This window comes from Synchiropus splendidus, chromosome 1 (genome assembly GCF_027744825.2).
Source record: "Synchiropus splendidus isolate RoL2022-P1 chromosome 1, RoL_Sspl_1.0, whole genome shotgun sequence".
Lineage (NCBI taxonomy): Eukaryota > Metazoa > Chordata > Actinopteri > Syngnathiformes > Callionymidae > Synchiropus > Synchiropus splendidus.
Window position 1 is genome coordinate 21,593,275 of NC_071334.1, and position 27,895 is coordinate 21,621,169.

General features: G+C 40.7%; 1 protein-coding gene across 2 annotated transcripts; it reads right to left on the reverse strand.

The window, feature by feature from the left end:
* Positions 1-1,017: 1,017 nt before the first annotated feature.
* slc9a7 (solute carrier family 9 member 7) lies at positions 1,018-27,250 on the reverse strand. 2 transcript variants are annotated; one of them, XM_053869595.1, is made up of 16 exons: positions 26,790-27,250; positions 21,464-21,666; positions 21,326-21,403; positions 19,205-19,281; positions 19,008-19,120; positions 18,836-18,941; positions 18,319-18,460; positions 17,714-17,819; positions 17,007-17,095; positions 16,156-16,269; positions 15,821-15,932; positions 15,594-15,747; positions 9,914-9,977; positions 7,916-8,001; positions 6,592-6,697; positions 1,018-4,622 (listed from the first exon to the last, which is right to left on the reverse strand). In XM_053869595.1, exons 1-16 carry the CDS (start codon positions 27,058-27,060, stop codon positions 4,368-4,370), a joined length of 2,076 nt encoding a protein of 691 aa, XP_053725570.1. In that variant the 5' UTR covers positions 27,061-27,250; the 3' UTR covers positions 1,018-4,367. The 2 variants fall into 2 exon arrangements, with proteins under 2 accessions (XP_053725570.1, XP_053725578.1); XM_053869603.1 differs by having other exon boundaries at positions 7,916-7,998; positions 26,790-27,248.
* Positions 27,251-27,895: the final 645 nt, after the last annotated feature.

Consider the following 27,895-nt stretch of genomic DNA (forward strand, 5'->3'; position numbering starts at 1 on the left):
CCGGGTTTTTGTTGGATCATTTGAGATCCAGTTCTCCTCTGTAATGACAACCAGGCAAAGCTTCAATGGCAGATGCAAAAACAAAGAGAAGTATTTGCATTTTAGCAGTTCACGATTGGCAAATGAGATGATCGTGATGAGAAGTGTGAAGACGATAGAATAAACACAAAACGCACCGTGATCAATATGAAAATGAGGTTCATATATGGGTTGGGGTGATGAGAGTTTTGAGAGAAGAATGGAAAATGAAGCTTTGATGATGACCACCACAGATGTGTAGAAGATATGGAGGATTCTTGCCAATGAGGGTTTCATACATGAACAGAGACCAGTGTGAAGAGCTGAACACAAGTGGTGAGAATTGAACTGGGCACCACTTACAAAAACACTTGGAGGATAAATTGGTGGATCAATGCGATTATTCTTCTAGGACTTTGAAAGTTTGGGGTTTTAATTTGACTAATAATCAAAACACAAGCACTATATAGATTAATAAATTGATAACTTCATAAAAAGATGTGTGGTGTTATTTTCTTAAGAACATCTAATTATAGAATACATTTATTTGTTTTAAAGATATTGCATATTTACAAAATAAATAAATATATATATATATTAATCAGAGTAAAAATGTTATTGAAAGAAACTGAATATATGGAAATTTGAAAATGTAAATTTGAGAGAGTGAACTATGAACATGGAGAAAAATATGTAATAATGTTCTGGTTATATTTTATGTAAAATTAAAAAATTAAAAATTAAATTAAAAAATTAAAAATTAAAATTGAGAAACATTTGTGAAATATAATTTAAGCTGTATTTTTAAACATTCTTTCATTTATCCTGGTAGGGTTCTTGATTCTATAACAGTGGCAAAAGGTGAGGGGCGGCATCCAACACAGCTCTTCAGTCCATCACTGGCCAGACTTAGGAACACACAAGCTGCATGATATTTGGGACTGACTGTATTGTATGGAAGAATACTCAAGACACCTCTGTAAACATGACATTTTTTTATTGACATGTTGACATGCAGACCACAGCAGGTCAAGTCCCAGCAGGCGGCTGCTACAAGGGTGATCACTGACCGTCGCTACATCTCAGCAAGGACACTGAAGGAACAAACGCACACAAAGAGACTCATGTAGATCCTCTCTTCAAGTAAAGTGCCAAACTGATCATTTATGCAGTTGAATACGCACATCAGCGTCTCAGAGCTGCGGTTCTCCACAACACCACCGTTCATGTCTCATGTTTTCAGTGTATCATTCCAGCTCTGGTGGAGTTTCAGCACACATCATTTAATCATCATCTCTCAGTAACTGTCTTACACATGTTTTCATTGCAATAAGACACATTGATCATTTAAAACATATTTTCTCTTCTTACAAGCAACAACAAAAGTTGTAAAATAACATTCACCAGAAAAAAATAAACATCAAGATGTAACAACTCTTTTTTAACTAAATCCTTACTAAATAAAACTGATTTTTGGCTCCAGGAGACTTTATTTTTAATTTATTTTTTACTACAATCATTCATTTTGAGTGCAGCTGCCTAGCTGTGTCGCCTCACAGAATAACACTCTTCATATCACAGTTTTTATCAGGAAGGACAAGTGTAGTTATATTATGTTTGACTGAAATCTTTCAAACCTTTACTGAGAAATTTACTGAAGGTTCGAATGGAATTAAGTGGAGCCTCCAGTGAAGGTCTTCACTCTTTCAGCTAGACTTCAATAAATGAGTCTGAATTGTTGTACTTTTCTGTTGACAGCTGGAGACATGGCTTATTATTCCTGAGGAATACCGATATCTTGAGGATGTCTTATAACACATTTTAAACAAGCGTTTTCAAACACTGCAAATGTTCTGGCTCTGTCCTTCAATCCTGTAATGTAATTGCTGATTCGTGTTAGTGTAGGAAATCAGGCAATCATATCGCTGCTCCAAGGTTACAGGGATTCAGGTTTGAGCTCAACATTTCCCCTTTTAAAATGACACTTGAAATACAATTCAACATAAACAGGACTTTCTAATGCCTTTGAGAACAAGCAGCTTTTGCTGTAACCATACATACAGTTTACTGTGTTCAATTGAATTTGCTGAAAATGAATTAACTTGAGCAGTTCTTCCGCCTCGATAACGCCAGAACATTTTCTGAGATATGAAACAGAGGACTGAATGTGAAGGATCCATAACTGCAGAGTGCTGCACAACTGCTCCATGTACCTTGTTGACTCTCAAAGAAATCTCCTCAGCAGCTACTGACAACCCAAATTGTTTTCCCCTTGGACGTCCCTGGTGACCCATTAAACCCGAGAGGGGCCCTTTGTGTCACATTTCAACACAACTGTTCCTCTCCTATTATTTATAAACGCACAAGTCAACAAGTGTCCTTCAGCAACAACAGCAGTTTACTAGTGGGCAAATACTAATTGATAGAGTTGAGCAACAGATTCAGTCAGAGTTGTGAAGAAGGCAGGATGAATAATTAAACACATTTGAACTTTACTCCTGGAGAAGATCAACCTGCTTGAAAAACACCGCAGACGGAGTCAACACTGAATCATTGTCAAGTGACCTTTAACAAGCCTCATAGTCATCACCATGTATGGTTCCTGCTTTTTTTTATTACAGCAGAGGAAGAGAAATAAAAATGCACTGTTCAAAATGAAACTAGGGATCAAAAGTTTACATCACCGAGTGCTTGCAAACCATGCACATGGGAAGGGATGGGAATAGACAGAAATGTTACAAGAAACCTGCGCAACCCTGAGCTCACAATTAATCAGTCCGTGAATTGATCTCCATCGACAACTTAGCCAGGGAAGGGAGTAGATGGTCCCCTGTGTGACGCCATTTCACAGACATTTTCCTGCATCTTTTGCTTACACATCTTGCATCTGCTTACACAAATGGCAATTTAGAGTCAACCTAAGGTTCAATCACATCTGGATTCCAAAATAGAAATGTCAAAAACATCAATTCACTGTAATTGACATTTGCTGAATTTTTTGTTTCGACACGTGTTATGTGGTTTGACACTTCTGTTTTGGAAAATGTGAAACAGCTTGGTTTTAATAAGTTGGAATTTCACTACTGGAATATATATATATATATATATATATATATAAAATCATAATTGCCAAACAACCTTGCTACCGAATGATGCTCAGAAATGTACAACTACAATTTTGATACGACAGGATTTCCAACAGCTCACTCTGACTTGCCCATGTTTTCTCACTGTTTTATTACAACGCACAGAGCACGGCAAATTCATTCATTCATTTTGCTGTTTGCAAATCACTTGATATGTTTAAACTTAAAAGGATAAAAAAAACAGGAAAGAAGGAAAAATATATATCATTTGCCTCTATTGGTACTATGACATGTTGGCAGTTTTTACATTTCTGCCCAAAATCAGAGAACACAGTCGTACAATGTGAATCTAAAGCTATTTTTCCTCATACTTCAGTTTTGGCCGGATTCACTGATCGAAAAAAATCTTTTTGATATCATAAGTCCATGCATCGGCACTGCTTCAGTACAAAATGTAGCAAAAGTGCAAAGTAATGTGAAGGCCTGCCATGGACTAAATTGCAATGGAAATCCTTTGCAAAAACATTTGCATCAAACCTTCATTTTCTTGCCACATCACCGATGTGAATACCACTGATGTTCGTCCATAAAGAGCTGTCTCTTTGCCGGAAAACAAAGCTTTGCGTTGTCGCTATGTACAAGCTTGAGTTGTTCACCCATTACGATGCATCATGGCTGAGAGGGTGAAACAGTCACTGGCCCTCTCATGTGCAACTGACAAGCCAAAGGCATCTCTCACCATCATAGATGATTCAGTTTGACCCACACAGACTGACAAATGGCAAACATAGATAGCACAAATGAATCTATACACCATAAAGTTTGGTTCATTTAGCTTCATTTCGGCATATAGATTTTGTGTAAAGGGAACAGTCATATTGTCTCAGAGTTCACTACTTTAACATGAAGACAAACTTTGACAAAGTTGGAGACTAAATCTCCAGGTTTGCCTGCATTAAGGTGTCCAGCATCCACAGAGAAGAGAATAAAGAAAGTCAGTCACAGACAAACAGCACAGAGAGTGTGCATGTCCTGGCATACAGGAGGACACGTCTCCTAGAGAATACATTGTATCTCTGTGAAAGGACCGAGCTCAGCGAAAAGACAAGAGCTCACTTATATTCTCCACACTGCTTCCTGTCTTCTCTCACATCTCTTATCGCTGCAGCACGAGTCTCCATGATCCTGCAGGAGCGTTAAGGGCAAGGTGATCTAGGGGCCAGGTCAGGGAAGTTCACAGCTCAGGTGAGAGGAGTGAGAGTGTCAGATATGATCCTCCATGGGGAAGACCAGGCGTGTGCCGCGGCTCAGCAGCTCCTGCTCCCGGGAGTCGAGCTCACGCTCCAGTGCCTCCTCTGAGGTGCTGCCACTCCGTTTCCCATTGGCACTCCAGGCTGACCCTCCAGCTGCCTCGCCCCCGCTGCCGTTTGCCGTAATGGCGGTGTCACCGAACGCGAAGGTCAAATCTCCATCATTGTGAATGAGGTCTGAGTCATGATCCCCGAGCTGCTCGTGGTTCTGAGAAAAAAAAAAAAAACATGCAAAGTAGAACATGAGGGGTCGGATGGTGAATGACGGGGGTGGGATGGGGGAGGGGGGAGGGTTGTAGTTCCACAAGTGCAGTCACGTGCTCACAGTGGAGGGCAGAAGGAGGGCAGAGGTGGCTTTGACTTGAAGTGAAACTCATGAGTTATTTCCACATCAACACGGACTCTAAACAAAGCAAACTCCACGCTTCAGTCAAGTCATTCCGCATACGTTTTCAAGCAATTGTTGAGAAATAAGATATGTTTTTGTTTTGTTTTTTTTATCCAAAAGTAAACCTCTAAGATCACAATATCAGCATTTAGTCATTTTACTTCTGGTCACACGTGAGGAGATGTAAACACCAACAGTTGTATGAGTTTCCTTTGAATGGACTCACTGAGGTAGAATGGATTGTTCCACTTAGAATCAATGTCAATTGTCACGTCTTTGTAGTCAGTGCATAATCATATTGATCCTAACCTTTACCTCCCCACACTGTGTAGATCTGCCGTCAAGCATCCCAGCACACAGCACATTTACGTGACTCTGTATGATCATGCTGGTGTGGTTGATCTGAAACTGAGATTGACCCGCTGACAATCAATACCCTGACCGTGTTCCAAAGGGAGAACAGTCCCAGTTACATCGGGTCGACCCGGGGATTACTCAGACCAGGAGGGGAAAATACATAATTACATAAGCTCGGCAACAATTCTTGGCCGGATTAACTAAATAAATCCAGCGAGCTTTTTTTTTGTGGGGAGGATCTCATTGAAATGTTATGACAGTCACTTACGGTCAACAACATGGGAGATTGAAGGATGTTTACAAAGCCCTTCAGTGTGTCATTCTTGAATTTAAATATTTGCATGGAGATGTTTACATACTATCAAGGAGTAACTTATACTAAGGTTTTATTTTGAGAAACACTACATACTCCCACTTCATAATGCCCACTTTTAAGGAAGAACTTTGCTTCCAGGAAGCACCTCTTGGTTGCATGAGCAAACACCTAGCTTGAAGGGCAGTTTGGTGTGCTGCCAAGTGCTGGCACAACAAGAAGAGAAAAAGATGATTCAAGGATCAGAGGAAAACTTTTCTGGACTTTAAAGTTAAATCAGAAACTCAAACGAAAGAAATGTGGATGAAGAAGGAATGTGTGTTTTTCTGAACAGTGATAACAGCTTTTCAACAGAGAAATGCAGTAAAAAAGAAGTGGTGGTCTGACTGCTATTTCTAATCAAAACATAACCGGTGAGTTATCTATGAAAGGCAGATGAGCATGGCAGTCGTTGCCATAGAGATTCACGTAACCTTGAAATTAAGTTCAAGGAAATACTTGAGACCAGTTTGCACAACTTTAGAGGCGTTGATGTTCCCACGTGGTTACAAGATATGACATACACAACACATCTCTTCTCCACAAACAATGTGTGATGTTGAAGTTAAGCCTTTGCATGAAAGCTAGAGGGATTCCCCCTTGGTTTCACTATGAAAAGTACATACAAAGATTCTGATCATCTTTTTCTCTGACAGAAAATGTACACCCACAGTGTATTCTAGCCAGAAACACTAACCAACTCTTTAAACATTAGTTTGGCTGGAGACATGACACTAAACTGTTCTCATGCAAACTGCAACATGAAGAATGAGGTCTTCAAGGACACAGTGGAAACATATTTCATCCTTATCAGTTACGCTGGTCTGTGAATGATGGATCTGGAAGTTGCTTGGCCAGAGTCCAAACAAAACTCTTTACATAAGGATTTCCTGAATCATTCTAACGGGACGGAAGTCCTCTTCCGTGAATAGTCGTGTCTCAAGCAGTGGTGTTTCTTTAAAGACATTTAGAAAGTAAAACTACTTTAATTGACAACTAATGCTGGCGCTGTGGTAGAAACAAAACCAATGCAAAGGAAACCTTTTTCACAGAATTTTCTGATTGTGCGTGGACACTCACCTCGTAAGCCTGAGGGCTGGTCAGGCAACTGGCCAGAGGGCCACAGTAGCTGGGCAGGGTGGAGGTGAGGGGCGGGCCACTATGTGTCAGCATTGGTTTGAGATAACTGAGCACAAGTTAAGTAGAATAATCCAAGCTAAGTGACCGACACCACATCCTGAAACCAGAAGAACTTACAGACAAGGATGTCTGTAAGTATTCTTGCTTAGTATTAAAGATTAATATCCAGATTATTCATTCACCTTTTGGGGGGAATGCACAATAGTTTGGAATCTATGAAACTATAGAAGTTGGGGAAAGCAACACTAGGAGTCAAGTCACAATAGGAAACAATATCTATCTTCCTTGTTTGGACATATCCATTTGGAGTCTGAACGTTGTCATTTTCATTTTTCCTGCCAACCGTGGAAAGAATGGGACCACACCAGAGTGAGACAATAAATGGCAATAATACTAGTCATTTATTTTAATCTGGTTAATCTGGTAATTTAATGCAGTCCTGTTTGGTGCATCCCACACAAATATCCCTCAGTAATTTGGAGTTCTTTCTGCTTATACGAGTATAAGCACGAGTATAACAAGAGCCTAAAAGAATACGGCAGCTCTCCAATGAAAATACCTGTTCAACTTAAAAATCCAATCTACCTTAAGTGACAATGTCTTTCATTTACAGCAAAGACTACTCTCATCCACTATTAAAACTCCATTCGTTATATATCAGCCAGTAGGGCATCCAGATGCCCTGCTGACAGAACTACATTAGAGTTCATGACCATGCAGAGCGCTGCAGCCTGCGGGGTCTATTTAGAGTCCAGGGCTAAATATGATTCTGAGGGTGAAATCCCTCTGTAATGCTTGGCAGCAGTGAGGGAGAGGAACAGCAGGCTTCTCTATGTCTTGTGTATAATTAGTCAGGCTGCAGTGCATTCTGGGAAACCATGTGCCCTTTGCCACCGCTGCTGCCTTCTGCCCACAGTCTTTATTATGATATCAATGCATGTCGGGCCCAGCAACGGCTCACTGTCTTACTGAACTGACTTTCACTCAGTTGTATTTGTTTGTTTTGAGCGCAGGAAAACTGAACAGAGCAGGAGAGGAACAACCCCTGAGAAATGGATGAGAGCAGAGTCTTCAGTCAGCTCTGGCAAAGAAGGAGAATAGCCATATGACACGCTAAATCTGCGCTCCTTGCATAGACACAGACAATTCTTGTTTTGATCAAAGTAGAACCAATAGAAGCATCTGGGTTGATACGGCGGTTGTTTCTTCACAGTTGAAAAGAGCATCTGGGTCACAGTTAAACCGCCACACAATCAAAGGATACTTGTGATCAAAAGTGTACCACATTCTGAAGAGCCAAGCACTCTCCTGCTTGGTTTTGCTGTGGCCTTTATCCTCCGTGCCTTCCTGCTGGGACAGAGACACAGACATTTCATTTCACAAACAGCTCCCACCCCTGCTCATTAGAAAATATGCTGTTCCAGTTAGAGTAATTTAAATTTTTCAAATATTAAACAGTTGCCAACACAGATGCATGCAATACAGCTGTTGCTGTAAAATAAGGAAGACAGAAGTGTGCGTCATGAGAAACATGCTAACATGCCCAGCTGATAAGCCAACAGTGAACGACAGGTATTAGAAATGAATCACATGAAATGCAATAGCATCAAGAACATGTTTAACCATTGTCATATATCTAGGACAGAAAGGTAAGGGCGGCTGGACCTAAGTCATAACCAAAACAATCCAGAGCGGATGTTAAAATGCTCTTTGAAATAGCAAATATGCTCGTATAAAATCAGAGTCCGGGTGTCGAATTAATCGTCTTTTACTCCCATGATCTTGAAGGACTGCATCCATATGTCTTAGCAACGAGTCAAATAACTTTGTGATGACTTCATCTTCAGAATCCTCTTCCAAGCCTCCGCCTTCATTTTACCCCTGTCATGCTCAAAAATGGCCAGCAATGGAGCACCTTGACCTCCTTCACTGTCAGCAATGATTTGGAATATAGTGAGCAGCAAGAACTTCTTGATCATTCAGACAGATGATGTTGCCATCCACTCTGCAGATCTCACACACAACCCCCCTCCACCATACTCACAGAGATTACAGCCGCTGACCCAAGATTCACCCAGAAAACATGTGGAGGTGGAGGATTAAATCATGGTTTGGGGTTACTCTTTTCTCTGCCAAACATGGCTTTTCTGTCTCACTTTAATGATACGACCCAGCGACTAATCCAAGATGAATTCAGAAAAGCAATTTCTGATTGTGATCACTCAACTACAAGCCTTGTCATTATTTGAAGTTCCTACGATGTGGATGAGTGACAGGACTTTTGTAGAAAGCACAAGTCAGACTATAGTCTGAGCAGTTTTTGTCTCTCCATTTGACAAGTAAGTCAATACATTTTTAATCGCATGAGTGAGAAAACACTTCTTCCACAATATTTCCATCAAGGATATAAGACAGGAGGTGACTGAGCAAAGTTCTTTCAAACCTTGTGTTAAGATGACAGTTCTGACACATTGTTTATTTTAGGGTCTGTCAGTAACTACTTTGTTTTCTTCACTTTATGTACATGTTGTATTAATACAGTTCTAAAATGCACTGGTGTCTTGTACTGCTTTTTGAATGTGCTAAATATCAGTCCTGCTTAATAGCATTTTTATTTCTTTTAATTCATTTTTTAAAGGATATGTAGTGATTAATAAATAAAGAAATAATCAAACAGCTGTGGGCCGTAAATTACAGTTTCATCAAGTTTAAAAAATAAGTAAACATTTGAACAATCCAACATTTGTTGGAAAGGTTTTGCTCTTCAAGTGGCGTTCAGCCACATGACTGCTTTAGTCTCACTGATGATGCTACTTGTGCTTCTCATAACACCATCATTGGTCTGCTGCTCCCTCCACACCTCGTCTTTCTAGGATCACAGAAGTCCACTCATCTATTCATGCACAATTCTCCTTTGTCTTTTGAGCGTTGGGATGGGATGCGTCTGGTCACCTAGTCCTACATGTGCCACCTTCTGCCAGGGACATCCTTTGTGGCATTTGTTTGAAATTCTATTTGTTTTCACTTACTTTAATAAAAGAAATGTAATTATTTTATAGATAGAAGACTAAACATACATAACAGAAGAAAATTCAAATTAAGACATTAAAATAGAAATAGGAATACGAAAGACAGAATCATAATCTGTCTATACTTTGGTCATGCTGATGTTGCATTTACTGGCTGACACTGCATAACACATCAGTGTAGTAGCACATAAATTGTGCTGAAAAGCAATTCAAATGAATGATGAATGACTTACCCCTTGTAAGACTTGGAAGCTGTCACTAGAAGGCTGCGGGTCCTGGTCCGGTTCCACACCCACCCTGGAACATCAGACAATACACAATAAAAGTGAATAAAATAGTTGTTGCAGAATGCATTTGTGACCAGTTGACGGAATACTTTGGCTTCAAAATGAGTTCAGAAAAATAAAACGAAGCAGTAATGTTTGTATTCATCTTTCATCTTGGTCTCCAGCTGCCTCATGGACCTCCAAGTTAAATTGGTGTGCTGTTTTTTTTTTTTTTCAATTCCTCCAAACCAGCAAGACAATAAGAAAAACAGAAATTTGAAGAGATAACAGAAGATCATATTCAGTGAGGTAAAGGGGGAATTACCTTGTAGGTCATAGCAAATGAGAGAATCCACAACCTTGTCAGCAAGCTCGAATGAACTGCCTTGTGACAGGACACATGCAACTGAGATGGAAGGCGGTTATCTAATCTCCACCAACAAAAAAGCCTTTATTTCTCATCTTTGTAAAACACTCAGCAACTGTTATCCGAAAAAATCAGCCTTCCATCCATGAAGATTTGCAGATATCTGGTGGTTAACTGGTCGTCTCACTACATGAACCGTATTGGTTTCAGTCAAGCGGTGTTTTTCTGAGGTTGTACGACTTCCTTTCTTCTAAAGAGAGATAACACGTTGTTCCATGTCAGGCGCTCATTACGCAGTGGTGCTGATGGTGTCAGGAAGTCAAAAAGCACATCTGCATTTTGTGCACGGCAACCCACACAATCGCAGTTCAAGTGTTCTAATGTTATGAGTAATCGAACTCAGCCTCATTATTGAGCTCCACTGAGAGATATCCGTGACTCACAATAATTGTATCGACTAGCATGCAGTGTTCATGAGCGTCAGCTCTCCAAAGTGTGTCAGATTGAGATGTGTGAGGTCAGACAAAATACTTTACACTAAATTAAAATCTAAATCTATGTCACATTTCTTTAAGACTATAACTAATGTTTAAACACCCCATGTTAAGGTTGTTCACCACCAGTCTCTCCAAATGGAATTTGCTCCACTTTTTTATTATTTATTTGTGGGCTGAGAATCCCTTAAACAGAAGTGTTTATGTCATTTCCAAATGGGCCTCACTGTTCAATGGAAGTGGTGCAAGGTGCTGTCAAACCTGTAAAGAAAGTTAGTGACACATCGACAAATATAGTTTAAAAATAAGGACAGAATGAAGTAAAAATATGTCAATAAGTCATGGTACCATTTCTCCCTTTACGGGTTTGTGGACAAACAACTGATGATTAGAGTCATCAGTTGCCCAGAGGAAACCAATAAAGTGGCTGTGACTGAAGATGAAGGTGCAGCAACATAAGACCCAAAAATAAAGGAATCAAACTCATTCAGCTCTTTTTCAGGAATCCCTTTCACTCAAGTTTGCACAGCCTGCTACAGTCGGAATCCCTGCGGGGTCTGCAGAATCAGAGTGAAGAGAACAAGAGCAGATTTCAAAGGGGCACTTTTAATTCACGTAAGCTGTGGAGCAGTCCAGGCAGGGGTAATCCTGCTGGAGAGCAGCCAGGAGTGGTCATTCATGCCTAGATGCAGAGCTACAACTAAGAGGATGGTCAGTAAGTATGTCAGGATATCTCTTAGCTTATCCATGAGCTACCTTTTAAAGCCAAGCGAGTAGTTTGGGGGGAAAACGGTGCTAAAAAGTAACATATATTAGTAGACCTTTGAGAATGTTCCTGCCTCATACTGGTGTGAATGGATCAGGTTTGCTAGCGACCCTGCTCTGCAACATCCTGTAGACTTAGGTAAAAAAATCTATATGTTTAATGACTTGTGTTGCTGAAACATCATGTATGTTGTCCAGATCAGTTTGACTGCTCTGACAGCATGACTTTTAACTGCCAAAATTAGCACAGGGCTCAAAAGGGTGGGACTGTCCTCTGAAACAAAGAGTTGTCAGGTTGAAAAGATACTAACATTGGGGCCCCAAGTAGAGAGAGGCCCGCTCTTCCCCTCCTCAGATAAAAAGGGGATTATACACTATGTAAAAGCACTTCATATGCTAACTTCGATCATCTCCAAGTCACAACTTGATCTCTTTTTAAGATGATCAACTTGTCGCAAGGAGGCTCTCCATGGAGCCTAGAGTGAAAGTCCTCTTTCTTCAGAGTGGATTCAGATCAGTTAACACATTCCCATCAAGCTGCTTGATCTAGTTGTCACGCTCGTGTGTTAGAAACCAGTGAACAACCCCCAATACTCAGCAGAGACACTCCCATGAGACATTCATGTGATCAGGACAAATTGTTGAAAGCAACAACAGGTCATGAAAACAATCTAAATCCCGACCCTTAGCAGAAGTTAAAGGTTCACAACAAACCCAAATCACCAGAAGATAAAAGTAGGAAGACGGAGAGCCAATTGCAGGTTAGATGCACAATTGATTTATGAATAATTATATGTTGTAATCATGATCATACCTGGTGTTTTTACAACCTCTGTTACGTTGAAAATGTTAATTGAATCTTTTGGTGTGACTAATATTACATGTTGTGGCATTTGCTTCAGTACAATGGAAGAGCCTCTTTTTGGGTCAAGACCAAAGCGGCGAAGTGTCAGGAAGTTTTGTCCTAACATCCTGCACTTATCTTGGCATGATCCTGCCCAAAGTATGAAGTGAAATCCATGACTCATTTTGAAATGTGTTTATAAATAGTCTGCAATTCACTCTTGAATAGGAAGACAACATTTCCACCAGAGATAAGAGTCCGTCCACCCACACCGTTTATGTTAAGGAGGTTGGTTTACACACAGATACAGCACCTCATGTACTCCCGGTTTCCATGGCGACAATGTTGTTCCTGCAATGCCTCGCTCTTCCTGACACTGTCACACCAAAAACATATGCACCTTTTTTATTATTACTGAATTCAACAGGTGACAAATTCACAATGGCTGCCTGCGCAGATGCGGTCACACCAATCTACAATCACCTGAGGACTTTCTTCAGAGGAGTTTCTACATCCTTATCATAACTGTGGCCAATAATGTATTTATTGTCAATAAGAGACTCCCTTGTTAACTATTATAAGTGTGTGAGTGTTGGTCAAAAAAAAGGTGAGCGAAAAGAAATAATAAAAGAAAGATGAAACATTCATTTGAAATATGATTAGATATTGTAGGAAAGATATCACTTGTTCAAACATTTTTCAAGCAGCAGATATAGTTTTAAACACGGAAATTACATGTACATCTTCTGCCCTTCAAACAGCCCATATTCTCCCACACGGCACTTCTACTCTGCTGCCTCCACTGGTTAAACACAGCCAGAATCCATTTCAGGACTCTAGAACATTGTCTTACTGTGGAAACTCACCACAGTTTGCCTCCTTGGCACCAAAATGTTTTTGCTGAGTGGTGGCGCTGCAGGCTATCAGGTCTTCTAAAGCGTGAGTGTATTTCACATTAGACACCTTGTCAGTGATTTAAATCATCAGGGTGACATAAACAAAAGCTCTGTGCTGACAACCAGTGACCATGTTTTCTATTAAACTAAGTAATTGGCAACAGTTGCACTCAAATATCATAATTTCAGGCGATAATCCTCAATGTTGGCACAGAAGCTCAGCAGATGTTCACGTCATTAAAATGATAGGAGCTGAAGTGCATCCACAAATGACTCACTTGTGGATATGGATCACAGCAAATGTCAGGGAAATGTTCTCCTCATAACCCACTTCACTTTTTCCAAAGTTGTTGGGAGATTCTAGATTAAGTGGCTATGACCTGCACTGCCAGTGTTTTAGCTTTTGGTGCACATCGTCGTGAGTAATATATGTAATCAAAGTAGCTGCAGATCTTTTTTTTTTTTTTTTTTTGGGGGGGGGGGGGGGGGGGGTGTCTTTATCATTATTATTAATACAAACCTACTAGTAACAATTATACTGAACAACACTGTCTAGAAAACATTGCAACTTTTAAAGCAAAATTAATGACAAATAAACACTACAAAAGGCAAACTAAAATATTCCCTTTTCAATGAACAATGAACAGATGAAATCCTCAATATAAATTTACGTCATACCTTGTTAAATTCTGGAATGTTGCCTTACAACCCAATGGTCCACAAGCTCCTCTTTTCATCGACTACATGCCCTGGGACTGAATATTTGGGGTCTAGGTGCGCATTTAGCTGCTGAACGCTCCAGTGTAGCATTGGTTGCCTGCAGTTTTGTCTGGCTAGCTTTTGTTTGGTTTGCCTCTTGGTAGCACGCAAATTCGGCGCAGTGATTTGCGGCTTATTTTACCGCTGCACAGACTCCGTGTGTGTAGATGTTGCGAACAGCAATTTGGTCAATTTCCTTGACGGAGAAGTATTGCCATCGTATAAATTTAAGGCCCTTGCTCTGTGCATAAAATTTTCTGGTACATTTATTACTTTGACAGTACAGTTTAATTATAAGAAGGCTTATATTGAAATTAAATATCAAACATAAGTAAAACTCTGCACGCACAAAGTTGTAACACAGTGACATCATACGAGAGATTTGGGCTATGAACACAACACCCATCAGTAAGATGTTTAACCACTGCAAATGCAGAGAAATTCTTGGATCACAGAGGACTTTGGGTTGATTTCCACCACACAACACAAGCCCCCGTCGCCATGGTGATTAGTTCATGGCCGCGCTCTGAAGCACCAGCCAACACAATAGTTCCTCCTCGGACTGAGGCAGCACCACTCATATTAAACAGCCTGTTCACAGGCAGCTGCTGCCACACACACACATGCACGCACACATAATCCGATTTATCAAGACAAATAGACGCTCTCGGTGCATCGGTGTCTGCCAAAAATAAGTGCAGGGCCGCCCCAAACATCAGAAAGAAGAGCACATTTCACTTTCACCTCCAGTCAAGCTAGAAATAGCAGCAGCTAAAGTTTAAGTTGACAGCCCAGTTAGAGCTCAGCTCAACTGAACTGCCTCCAACTTGGAAGCTGAATAGCAGCATAACATTTTTCCAGTCACCGCTCAGCTTCTATTTCAATACATGTGTCTGTATTACTGTAAAATGTGGACTCTGAAATACAGAAGTGTGTCTCATGCTTCCTGTGCTGCCCAAAATCTGCTGAATGATCAAAAGAGAAGCTATCATTGGAACACACCGTGTTAAAGCAAGTTATATTACTTATAATCATAATATATTGTGGCTGGTGAAATCCAGCCAGTTGGGCTGACTCACTCCTAAAGATCACTATAATTTCAAATGATATAAAGAACACTGAATAAAAGCAATTCCTGTTACAGTTTTATAATAACAGGTTGGTAAATGTGGGTTATGACAGATTCAATAGTCGCTGAGGACTCTGGCCCCACCTCCTGGTCAGTCTCGTTACGGAACACGACAAACCAACCTTCACTGCCACTCGTACGATTTTACATAGTTTTTCATGTATGGAGTAAAATATTATATTTTAAAAAATGGACAGCTTGGAGCATAAAGGTACCATTTTAAAAAATTATACATTAAAAAAATAAGTAAGGTTTATACATCAGTTTATACAAAGAACATACTTTCAGACTGAGCTGACGTGTTTAATATTTTTACTTCGACCAGTAATGTATAAAACTGTGACATGATGCGCCACTCTGTTGTAACAAGTGATGAAAGAGAAGCCATACTACCTGATGTGCAGCCATGACAACATGGGAGTCGTGCCCCCACCGAACACCCAGACGGTAAAGAAGACGATCAACAGCGTTGTGGTGAATATCATCTGGTGAGCATAACTGGCTGTGTCCCTGATGGCCAGAGCAAAAGCCATCGCCCCTCGCAGACCTGAAAATATAATTTCACAAAGCTAAAAATGATCCTGCTTGGAAACGTGGATCTTAGAAAACGGGACACAAACCTGCAAACATCATCATGTGCTGAAAGTTTCCTGAGATCTTGTGCCTCCGCCCGAGGTTGAGGAGGAAAGACAGAGGGTAAATGTTGAGGGCTCTTCCAACGAATATGGCAACCTGTCAGTGTGCAGTCAAGGAAACACAAGGCTGAACATCAAAGAACAAAGGCGGGTTGAGTGCCACTTTACTGAGATGATTTAGCAGAATTTCCCTCTTGACTGCCATCTGGCTTGTATCTCAGCAACTATGACAAGCAAGTGTTAAAAAAGAGGTCGCTATTTAAGAGACAACTTAATTTTTGGGAGAGACCTTTATGCTTGTTCAGAGATGAAAAGGATACAAATGCACCAACGATGAAGATGGGACTGAAAACGTGGTTCTGGAAAGTGAACAGAGCCAAGCCCATGTAAGAGAAGATGAAATTCTCTGCCAGGAAGTGAAGCACCTCAAAGAGCTGAAAGAAAATGTCAAACAAAAAACCATTACATACCAACATATGCGTTAATAGAGGAAGGAATTTATCATGTCCTCATGTGAGATATTTCCTGCCATGAGGCGACAAAAGCAGTTCACATAGAATGTAAGTGATTCAGGAGACAGCTGAACTGAGTAACAAAGTATGATGAATCTCTATCCACCCTCTTCATGGCACTAGATCCTAAAACTCTCTCTCACAGACTCCTCATCCTGACAAGACGATTGAGTCTTGTAGAGCCCCTCAGTGAGGCAGCCCACCAGTCTGAGCCCCACACAAACAAGCAAGACTGATAACCACACCTGCAGCGGATTACCAAGTTTCCAATGCAAACAGAGATTTCACTTCAATGGACCTCACTGAGAATTTCTGTTTATAAAATGATGGAAAGAATCGTGTTCTATCAACATGTATTTCCACTCCGACATGAGAGTTATGCACACAGGTTTATATGAAAACAATCACAGTCTGACTGAAAGTATTTGAAGAACGTGGGGCACTGATCCTGAATGCATCCTGCTGTGTGTGTCTGGATGTTAATCTGCACCTTGAACCTCCCGGCTGGAGACTGAAGCCCACACAGGAGGGAAGACTTCACACAACCCTGATTAAGGTCATTGCAGGCTCACTGACCAGCCATCTGCCACCAGGTCTGAGCCCCTAGTTTAGACACTCTGGGGACACAAACACACGGAGGACGGCTGAGGAGATGATACCTGCTTGGTGCGCACTGTGGACTCTTCAGAAAGGTTGTTGTATGTATAGTGAGCCTGTGCAACGCCACAGAAGAGCACAGCCACGACACCTGTGGGACAGCAGACACAGATATTTAGAAAATAGATGAAAGAATATCATGTTTGAGTAAACACTTTCATATTACATGAAATAATAAATAAGATTTAATTGAATTATATATTTAATGTTATATAAAATATGAATTTATTGTCCTGGGAGTTCATTTTGTTTGTTGGAAGTGCAAGACATAAGCAACAAAATGTACTGTAGATTTATTGAACCACCGTATAAAAAACTCAAACTTCTGAGCTGTTCTGTGGTCTCTTTTAAAGAAAATAATATGGTATTTTCCTTGTGTTTCCATATTGAACTGTACATAAAGTGAAAAATGCTTAACGTGCCAATATTTTTTAATTGAATCAAGGAGCATTACAGTAAATATACTTTTTTCTTGTCCAAGTGTAAAAAAAAGGCAGCCTTAAAACCAAAATTTAAGTGATCAATTAATACATATTATACAATATAATGGCAATTTCCTTCTTCTGTAATCAAAACCATTTTTATTCAACAATGCCTTGTATAAAACATTAGAGAAGTCCACACAAATATCTATAGATGAACAACGAATAGCCAAGACATGCTATGCTTTATACTTATAGTGAGTACAACTGGGACCTCAGCGATTTACCTGTAAATCCACAGGCTTCAGCCAACAGGAAGGTGCTCCAGGACATGAGGAAGAAGAGCGCCGTCTCCAGCAAGGGAAAGCAGTGAAGCTTGGTGAATTTTGTCACATGAAACATGTTAAAGAAGCCTGCACAACCTAGTTGAAGTACAAGAAAACTTAAGTGTGCCTGAAAGAATAAAAATAATTACTACAAAATCCTCAACAAAGGACAATGCATACACACAATAAATACAGTTTCTATTAGATAGAAGGTATGTGACATATATTGAGGGATTACACGGCTAGTATACTGCGGCTCATGACGTATAAAGGAGGGATTTGTTTTATTTTTATAGCTTATTAATCTAATTTGCCTCGGTGAAGTTAACAAATGCAAAGGAATAAATTCCTGAGAATCCGATAAGAGTCATAATTCTCAATTCTTTCAACTTCACACTGAAGCGCCACACTGTGCACTTGATCAACTGTTATGCGAACTTGTTAAAATGAAACATAATAATTAAATAAAGACCTCACTGACTGCATTATCACCTGCCTTCACATAAATCCATCTATTACACAACTTTAATATATCAATAGATGAGTGTCTGGTCACAGAAGGATATGAGAGCGGTGACCACTCCGATGGCTGCACCCATGACAAAAGAGCCACTGAAGATTCCGATGAAAACACCCACAGACTTGAAAAAGGCTGAAGCATCAAACTTGTGTGTGTTGGCTCCACTGGGTTGGTAGGCAATAATGGACCTGAAATACATATAAATAAATCACGCTTTCACTTCCTCTTCAAGTTGAGTCACTGAAGGATGTGTAGTTTCAGAAGCAGATACAAAAGAGTCCTCAAACAAAAGACAGAACCATCAAAACGACAGGCTGGATGGTGGTGTCTCAAACACATCTTTACAAATTTGTACATGACATTGTCATAGATGACCCATTATATCTGTACAAAATTACAGTATGAGTAACAATAAGTGGATTCTCATCTGAGAGGACCGATTTATTTATTCTCCATCTAACAATAACCCACTAGAGGGAGCCAGAGGGTAAGTACAAGCGCTGGAACGCGTCCCCTCAGAGGTGCGCCAGTTAAGCACATTAAGTTGATGAAAAGGGACTTACGAGGACAGCACAATTGCCACTGCGTCGTTCATGACGCTCTCTCCAAACAAGAGAGCGTAAAGGTCACCGTCTGCATGGAGCTCACTGAAGATGGCCAGCACTGTCACTGCAACACCACGTGTTTATTGATTTCATTTCTGGACACGTCTGGGTTTGCAGCTGCGGTTCCTACCTGGGTCTGTGGCCGAGATGATGGCCCCGAAGAAAAGGCAGTCTGTGTAGTAGAATTTGTCAGCCAGCTGTCCATAGAGCTGCATGAGCTTGACCACTCCGTACATCAGATTCCTGCAACATACAAACCAGAGCTCACATCTGACAACGACTTCTCTTGGCTTGTCACTTCATTTACAGAAGAAATGAAGCTCTTACCCAATCACAAAACAGGAGATGGCAGTGCCGAGAAATGCGTACGTTAAAATGGAGCCCAGATTCCTGAAGAAGTGTTTCTAGGAAACAGGATTTTGGCAAGTCAGCGTTTCTGTGGCAGAATGATTCATGTTCAACGTAAAAGAAAACAAGAAAAAAACGGCCATTTATGTTGATTTGGTGGCGCCAGTAACATCTTTCAACATCAAAATTGCACTTAAAGTGTTTCCAGGTGTAAGCAGTGTGTCGGGGGGAAGCAGCTGTTCTGGCCGACTGGCTCTGTATGACAACCACGTGCCCCCAAGCAAATACACTTTGAAAGTAATTTAAGTGATTTTTTTTGGAGGCAGGTGCTTTAATAACCACCCAGCATTTTCACTTTGAAGCGCAATAAACTAGTTCAGAACCACACATGCGGGCAAGCATCCCCTCCAGCCCCCCTCCAAAAGAAATCTGCTGATGAAAATGTGTGCTCTTCATGACCATTGTGAGACTTATTTCCCTTTTCCTGAGTCCCAATTGACGACTCAGCAATTTCTCAAGTGGAAGTTACATTTCAACAGCAAGTAATCTTTTGTCGACAAGCTCATAGTTTATTGTTAAACACAACATCAGTGAAGAAGTTAGTTTATAAAGTAATTAATATATACTGAAAAACATCTGAGTATTTCCTAATAACACACTTGTTCCTTTGATGGCCATAAATGTAGCAACTCTGCTCCCTTCATTCCTCACAAGAAGTCTCATCTTTTAATATTGACTGCTCATTTCAGGGCCTTGGATTTACAGGTATTCATAATCATAATTTATATTCAGGAGTGAACTGATCAAGTGTGGTAAACTGAGCTGCTACACACCATCTTTGGACTAAAATAATTACTATATTAACTATACTCTAATAAGCATCCTCAAAAATACACCAAGCGTATTGTCTCTTGCTCTACATAACCACTCACACAGATAAACAGCTGAATTTGAACTCTGTACGTTGATACTTTGAGGCCAGTACTTCACAACACAAGTCACGAACACAAATATTTGAAATGAAAGTAGATTATAAATACCCCAAACAACTGGTATAACAAGCGCAAGGCCGTTTGTAAAAGACATCTGCTCTGGACGTGTTCAGTAAACAGTGAGAGCAACATTTTTGGCAGGAGGTTTCTTTGTAAGCCAACCATCTGCCCACTGAGACATCAGTTAGTGGCAGCTCTGCTCTTATCCAAGTTTCTTAAGTCACTCCACCAATTCACAGCAGTTATGTTCCACACTTTTTTACAGTTAGTATGTCTCCACACATCCCAGAGTGTTGATGACACATTAAAATAGAATTCCTCATCTTCCTATTTCTACTATTACTTTAAATGTCTAACAGACTTTTGGAAACCGTTAGAAACAAAAATATATAGTGTATTCTCTTGAACCAGGGATCACCAGGGGCATTACTAAAATGCCACTGAACTGCCACATATTGCTAAAACAAACAAACAAAAAAACTCAACTGGAAGCGTCTAACTGGTTCTAGCAGAAGACAGAACATTGCTCCAGTGTGTGCTTCACTGTCCCATTTTAAACTGACGGTAAGACTTTATTGATAACTTTTAATGCACGTTTGTTCAGGTGGGTCCTTGCTACTTGCCCTAAAGTCAAGACTAGGGGCCACAGTTGCTTCTCTGTCACCGGTCCTGGACTCTGGACCATTCTGCTAGAGGAGATCCAAAATGCAAGATGTACCTCCATCATTAAAAACCCATTTTATAGACTGCAGTGTCATGTCTCTGTGCACCTGGGTTAGTGCCTCCATTGATGCTCTATCCTTTATATTTGCTTCTTCATATTGTAGTGTCTCCTAAGCACTTTGCGAACAACATTATGATAAGGAATAAATGTTTCATTGTAATTTGGACATGCCTTTTGAGAATCCTCATGTTGATCGCAACACATCACAGCATTAGACTCTCCGTAAACAGATCATAAAGATACAGACGAACTCAACACTCACTTATGTTCCTCACAGTATAGCACAAATGTGTCAAAGTTGTATGGAAAGGGCTTAATCACATCCCACCAGAGTTGAAACGAAATCTGAGAATATTTGTGGTGTCAGTATGACAAAAATCGTACCTTCTTCAGACTGTAACCGGCGTGGAAAATAATGGGAGGCAGCAGTATGTTGAAGAACACTTCAGGGTCAAATGTCACCTGGAAAACAAAACAAATGAAATGCTGTGGCACACCAATGATAACGGCATCAAGCGTTACCTGGCGCAGCATGTCGTTCTGCTCCACGTTGTTTATCTCTCGGGAGTTGATCTCTCCCTTGAGCGTGTACTCGAAGAACTTGCCGCTGACATTGAGCAGGAGCGTGTTTGTTGGGCCTTGCTTCAGTGAGCAGCTCGGTGGCGTCTTGTTGTGGTAGCTGGTAGCAGGGATGCCGTATCGCAGAATTACACCGACGAGCAAGCCTGAGAGCAGGACAGGACAAGTCAAGAGCTGGCAGTGGCAGGGACGGGATGCAAAGCCTTCATTTGGTGGACTGCGCAGCTCATATTCACGTGAAAGAGGCAGTATTTATATGTTGCCATCAAGGAAACGCTTAGAAGCAGAAGCTCTACTGTGAAGATGGCAGACCTTCATTAGGTCTCTCTAGGTCACACCAGCGACCTCCCTGAGGGAACCATTTTCCCCTTCAACCACCCAACATTTCACCCTTCCACCTTGAATGAGAATTAATCTGTTTATTTTCTTGATCATCATTGTGTCGTGGGACAAGTTGTTAAATCTCAGACACCTTCACATTCATCTGACACGACATTATTGGACTTTTGACAACCATGTCCTTAGACTTGGGCAAATGATGACCTTAGCTGAACCTTGGTTCAGCGAAGCAAAGCATGTAAAGATCAATAAAATCAAAGTAGCGGAATGAAACATTTGAGAACTTATGTGTCAGGTAAATAGCAATCCATGAGTCATCACAAAACCATTGGGTTTGTTTTATCACGGTTGGCTCTCCAGTTTAATCTCGAGAAACTTGGACTTATAAGAACTGCAGTTTTCAGTGAGGGTGGATGTTGTATTACTGTTTCTAAATGCAGGGTCATGAACCCAGATCCCCCGGCAAGGTTGCAGTCACTGTTAAACAGAGACACAAGGGCACACACACATCAAGCTACATTCCAAATCTATTGTATATGAATTAAAAAGCACAATAAATCAGATAATTTGAAACTAATTTTTGTTCTGACTCGTAAAAATCCTACTGGATAAATGCCAATAAAAGGATTAACAACAAACCAAAGTCTGATTTTAGAGTAAAACATCTGGTTAATGAGTGACAGTTTGAGACCAGGAAAACACTCCACTGAAGGTCCTAAAATGGAGCTTGGAGGGTTTGTATCGGTCATAAGTAGATGCACTCATTTGTATTTCAGGCAGTTGTCACGTAGGAACTGACAGGAACAAGCCTCCTGTTTGTTTGTAGAATTATCTGAAAGCCTGAGCACATATTAATTAAAATTGACTTTATCCTTCTTAAGTTAATGCCACCAGTCAACGTCATCTTTTTGTCAAGACACTGTAATGCCAAAGACAAACGTCATTGTCAATAATGATTGAGAGGAAACATTCATTTCACTCCATGCCTATTGGCAGCAGATGGAGGGACACTATTGCAGTTTTATATTAAGAGTTGTGACAGAAGACGCATCTTAATTTGGCTTGGTCTCTTTTTGACACCTCGGGACATAGTATTTATCACAGCATCATAGCCAACCATTATTATTTACACTCACCAACGAAAAGCTACTTCAGTTATAACCTGTGCTGCAAGCCAGAGGAAGTGATCAACAACACATGTTGTAGGCCAAACTGAAGCCTGTTTGCCAAGTTGAGCAATGTTTCTCATTTCACCAACCACTTCTGGGAAGTGGGCCTTGTGGCTAAGGTCTGAGCAGGAATGTGCGTCTGCCATGCTGATGAGATTCTACAGCAGATAAAAGTTTAAAAATGACATTACTCTGTAGAGAAGGGGTCGCAAATTAGTGACCCAAGTCAGGACAGTATGTTGTATCTTTCCAGACACACCTCTCTGTCAAGATGTTTGGGAAGGTATTTTGAGAGAGAGCAGAAGTGAAACCATCATGAAGGTGAGCGGGAAGCTCAGACATTTTTGAGAGAATTGCTCCATACCCACTCTGAACTCTGACAGGATACTCAAGTGGGAATACAAACTCGAGTCAAGTTTGCCACTGAACCTTTGACTGATGCATCCTATAACAGCAATTTAAAGAATGAAAGTATGCAGTGACTGACTTGTCTCTACCGCTGTCAATTGGTTTATAACATTGACATGATAGAAATAGGGATACAGGGATGAAAACGCCACAGGAAACATTGTAAAAATTCTGTCTTAGACTATCAGGCTTGTTTAATAAGAGACTCTTTGGACATTAACTCTAAATGGGAGACAGACGATGATGATGGGCAAAATATTTGCACGAATGCATCAGCTACAGCTCAGGCCAGTGGAGAGAATTTGCTTGGAAAGACATGAATGAGTTTTTTGGAACACAATGAAGAACTTATACTTTAGGGGCAGATTTAAATCCAGTCAGGACAATTTTGGATTCAATTCAATAATAAATCAGCAAATCATTTCCACATTTTTTTCAGACTGTCCTCAAATAAAGGTCTATTTGAGGAAATTAATTCTGTGTTGGGTTTTGACATTGGAAGCAGTTTTAGTCGCACTGTATATCCCAATCTACCCACTGATATTCCTAAAAAGGATCAATATCACATCAAAATATAAAAATGGCTGCACAAAGAGCCACACTATGTAGAGGGGTTGAGAGTGAATGTTGGAAATGGAGAAACACTTTCCTTAAGATTGCAAATGAGTAAATTTCACAACTATTGGTATATGTGGTTGCATGAACAAGTCAAGTAGTGTTTTTTATTGTTTGAGCACTGCCTTAAAACTATGTAGCCGTTGCTTAATAATGAAGACCCCACTGGAATACAAGTGTAACTACTGTATTTTCTCCCCGAAAAAGGACATTAGAGTTCTCTGCGGAACTGACAGCAGCCACCAGCAATGTTGCTTTTCTCTTTATTAAGTTATGTGAGTGCATGAATGGGCAATTGCATCGCTGCAAGTGTCCTAATTAAACAGTACTGTTAAATGTTCTGCACATGTTGTAAAAATGAAAAAAAAAGGACTCTTTGGGAAAGAGGTATCAACCATTAGGACTCCAAACTAATGGCCTACATGAGAGGTAGCGAGAAGGTAGCTCTTCATCACAAATGTAGCCAGGTAATTGCAAGACTATAAAATAATATAAATAATAATATATATATATATATCTGTCAGAGACCCACACATGAAGACAACAATCCAATCCAATCATCTCAGCACAGCTTTACCACACACATCAAGATTCTATCCCAGCAAAGATGTACATACTCGTCCTCAAAGCCAGAAGTCTTGATTCTGTGCCTTAGTTTGGTTGTTCTACTACCAGTTCAGCAAAGTTCTCAGTCTGTCTATTGTTCATGTACTTGTATGCATTAAACAATTTCATTTTTACTTTAGGGTGCAAGTCGCTCAGTGCTCCATGAAACCTCAAGCACTTGGGTTCCACTCAATACGGTTCTTCACAGCACAGGCACTTTAAAAGCAGACCAGGAAAACAAGGACAACAATGAATTGACACAAGAAGGTATTCAAAGTGAATTGAAATTTACTTGTCTCATTAAGTAGCTTTATAAACAGGATGAAACTATGTCCGGTGAGTTCCTTGTTGAATTAAAGAGTCATTTGTATTTGTGCTTTATAAGAACAAACACAAATAACAATTCAGCAGTACACACACTGTACACAGAGACAATGTAAATATCCACAGACTATCAAAGCTCTCATCAGATTAAGAATACAAGGTGTTCAGAAGAACATAACAATTTAGCATGGCAACACACTACAGTGTTTTATTGAAGGACACACGTTTGAAGATTGTTTGCTTTCGGTTCGGTCAAACAGCGAGAGAGGGATGAACACTGGATGCATTCAACTTCCCAAAGGAGGCTATTTGAGCTCCTGTCCCAACATGGTTGTGTTGCAACTATGAGATAACTAATCTTGCCCAAATAATCTGTGACTGCAGGAAAATAGAAGTGCAAATTATCTTAATATGTAGGAGAAAAGTTGTTAGCAGTTGCTACAGCTTCGCCTTCAATGCAGACCTACACTGATCACTTAGGGGGCTCAATTGTTGCCACTTCTGGATTTAAAGACAACTCTGCAGTGGCAGCATGAAGAGAAAAGCAAGCGCATTTGGGAGTCACACAAGAGAGCTACACAGAGTGTTTTTTCAGCCTGTCCTGATGCGAGTCAGTGCAACACCCTAGGCTGACCTAACTGATATTGTACAATGTCCACTCTCAGAAGGATCCGAGAAACAGGACAAGATACTAACACCGAGGCATCTTTAAATTCACGGTCACAAGTTAGTATTCAGCACAGCATTTAGCCAGTGAACTGCACCAAACCGTTTTTGTTGAGATAAATGACTGCTCACGGAGGTGAGCACTGCCTCGGCTTGTACAAACACACAACTCTGACACTGAAGGTATGTCAGCCAAGGTGTTGCATAAAAAGTTTTATCGAATTGTAAACTGTGAACATTTAGGCCCCGAGCAAGACATTAAACACATACGTGCAACAAAAAAAATGTATTTATGTTTCACTTTTTAGAGAGATGTTCACTAAGAGTTTGATTTAAATCAGAGGAGCAACGAAGGCCATGGTTTAAATCAAGGCTTCATACTTTGTCACAAACTTTCCTGAAGCGTCATTCGTCTTCATGTGCAAACTAATCTGGATTAAAAATATGTTATCGTTCAGCAGGATAAATGAGAGGCTCCTTGACTTCTTGTGAGCCACATGTGGATGGGAAGAGGTCGTAAAATTTAGCAAATCACATTTTTAATAAGAAGGCTAAGATAAAGAGATGACGTAATTACATGGTAGTAGACAAACCAGTCTTGCAGATGCTATTTAGTATTTTGTCCTGTCACTGTCATATGATGAGTTCTTAATCAAGCTTTAATAATGATCTTCCACATGTGGATCCACACGAGTATTGAAGACTTTTTTACTACTACTTTTATCATTGGTCGATTGACCCAAAGCAATATATTTGAAAGCCACACACAAGTGGTTTTCACTATGAAGTGCTGAGTGGTAAACTGTGAAACTGTGCCACTAGAGGTAAAAACACAAGAAAAGTGATAGGATTCAGAGGGAGCCAGAGGTATCGGAGAAGATCAGACAATCAAAATGCATTAGTCTCACTATAATCTAATTTTTCCGGCCACAGACATGGTGCAAGAGCTGAGCTCGGCCAGCAGACTGATCCCAGGTCAGCGAGGGATAAAGCTGCAGAGCACCTTCTAGAATTCAGCTGCTGTTGGTGGGAACATTTTAGGCTGGCATCGCAGCTCCATAGTGGCTCCTCTGTCCACCAGGGAGACTTGGTCGTGCAGAGGCTGCGGACAGGATGTTCAGTCGTGGAATCATCAATCTTACCGTAAATCATGGCCAGCCCGGTTTCATGGAGGAACCGAACCCGCCGGTGCTTGAAGAGCCATATGGTCAGGATGGTTAAGGTCAGCAGCAGGATGAATGTCAGCAGATTGACGCTGTCTCGACGGTGACTTTCCTCAGCCTCCTTCTCGGTGGCAAGTTCACCCATCCCGTCGTCCTCCGCCGCCTGCCCCGACACCGTGTGAAGGAGGATCCAGGCGGACAGCAGCGCGCCGGAGCCAGCGCTGCGGCCCCGCGGTGAGAGCGCGTCCATGGTGCTGGATGCTGCTGGTGCTGCTGCGGTCTAAGTCATGACGCTGCTGGAGGGAGCGCAGACAGCTGAGCCCAGCACTGGGAAGCGATCCTCTGCTCTCAGACCGGCGAGTTCAACCTCTTAAAGAGACACGGCTCCGTGTGGTGGAGGTGAGGAGGAGAGAGCCTTGATACTGACTCACTAGCGGGGGATTCTGATGATTAAGCACTTTGGTGCCCAGTCTTCATGAAAAACAGGAAACTCCACTGCACTCATGGATGTTCAAACTCTGACCAACCAGAGGCATCCTGCTTAGATAAAACCAGTTCTGATTTTTTTTTTTTTTTAAGCCCTGCTGAGTTGGAACGTCGGTGGAAGGTTCCACTTTCATTTAATGTGCTCTCTAAATATTTACTTCACTAGATGTCCTCTTTCATTTTTTATCTTTCTGATATTGGACCACTTATTCTTAGTACTATAAAGATTAAAACATACCTTTTCTTAATGCAGTATTCTATGTGCCACAATGATTACAAGTGCTGATAAAAACATGTAACATACTGAACATTGTGATGGCCCTCTTGACCTAGCACCCCATTTAGGAGGCACCAGGGGGGAAATGCATTTTTAAAAGAGATTTAATATTAATATGTCATCCTTGCTACCTTTATGTTCTCTGATTTAAAAATGTCTTTGTTTTGCGTCTTGACATGGCTGACATTTTTGACACAGAAGGCTGGGTCTTGCTTGGGTGAAGTGACCCAAAACCCTAGGCTCTCTTGTTCACATCAAGTTAGTGGACACACCTCAAGCTCTTTATGATTTCAGTTTTACATGCATGTTGGACCAATACTGG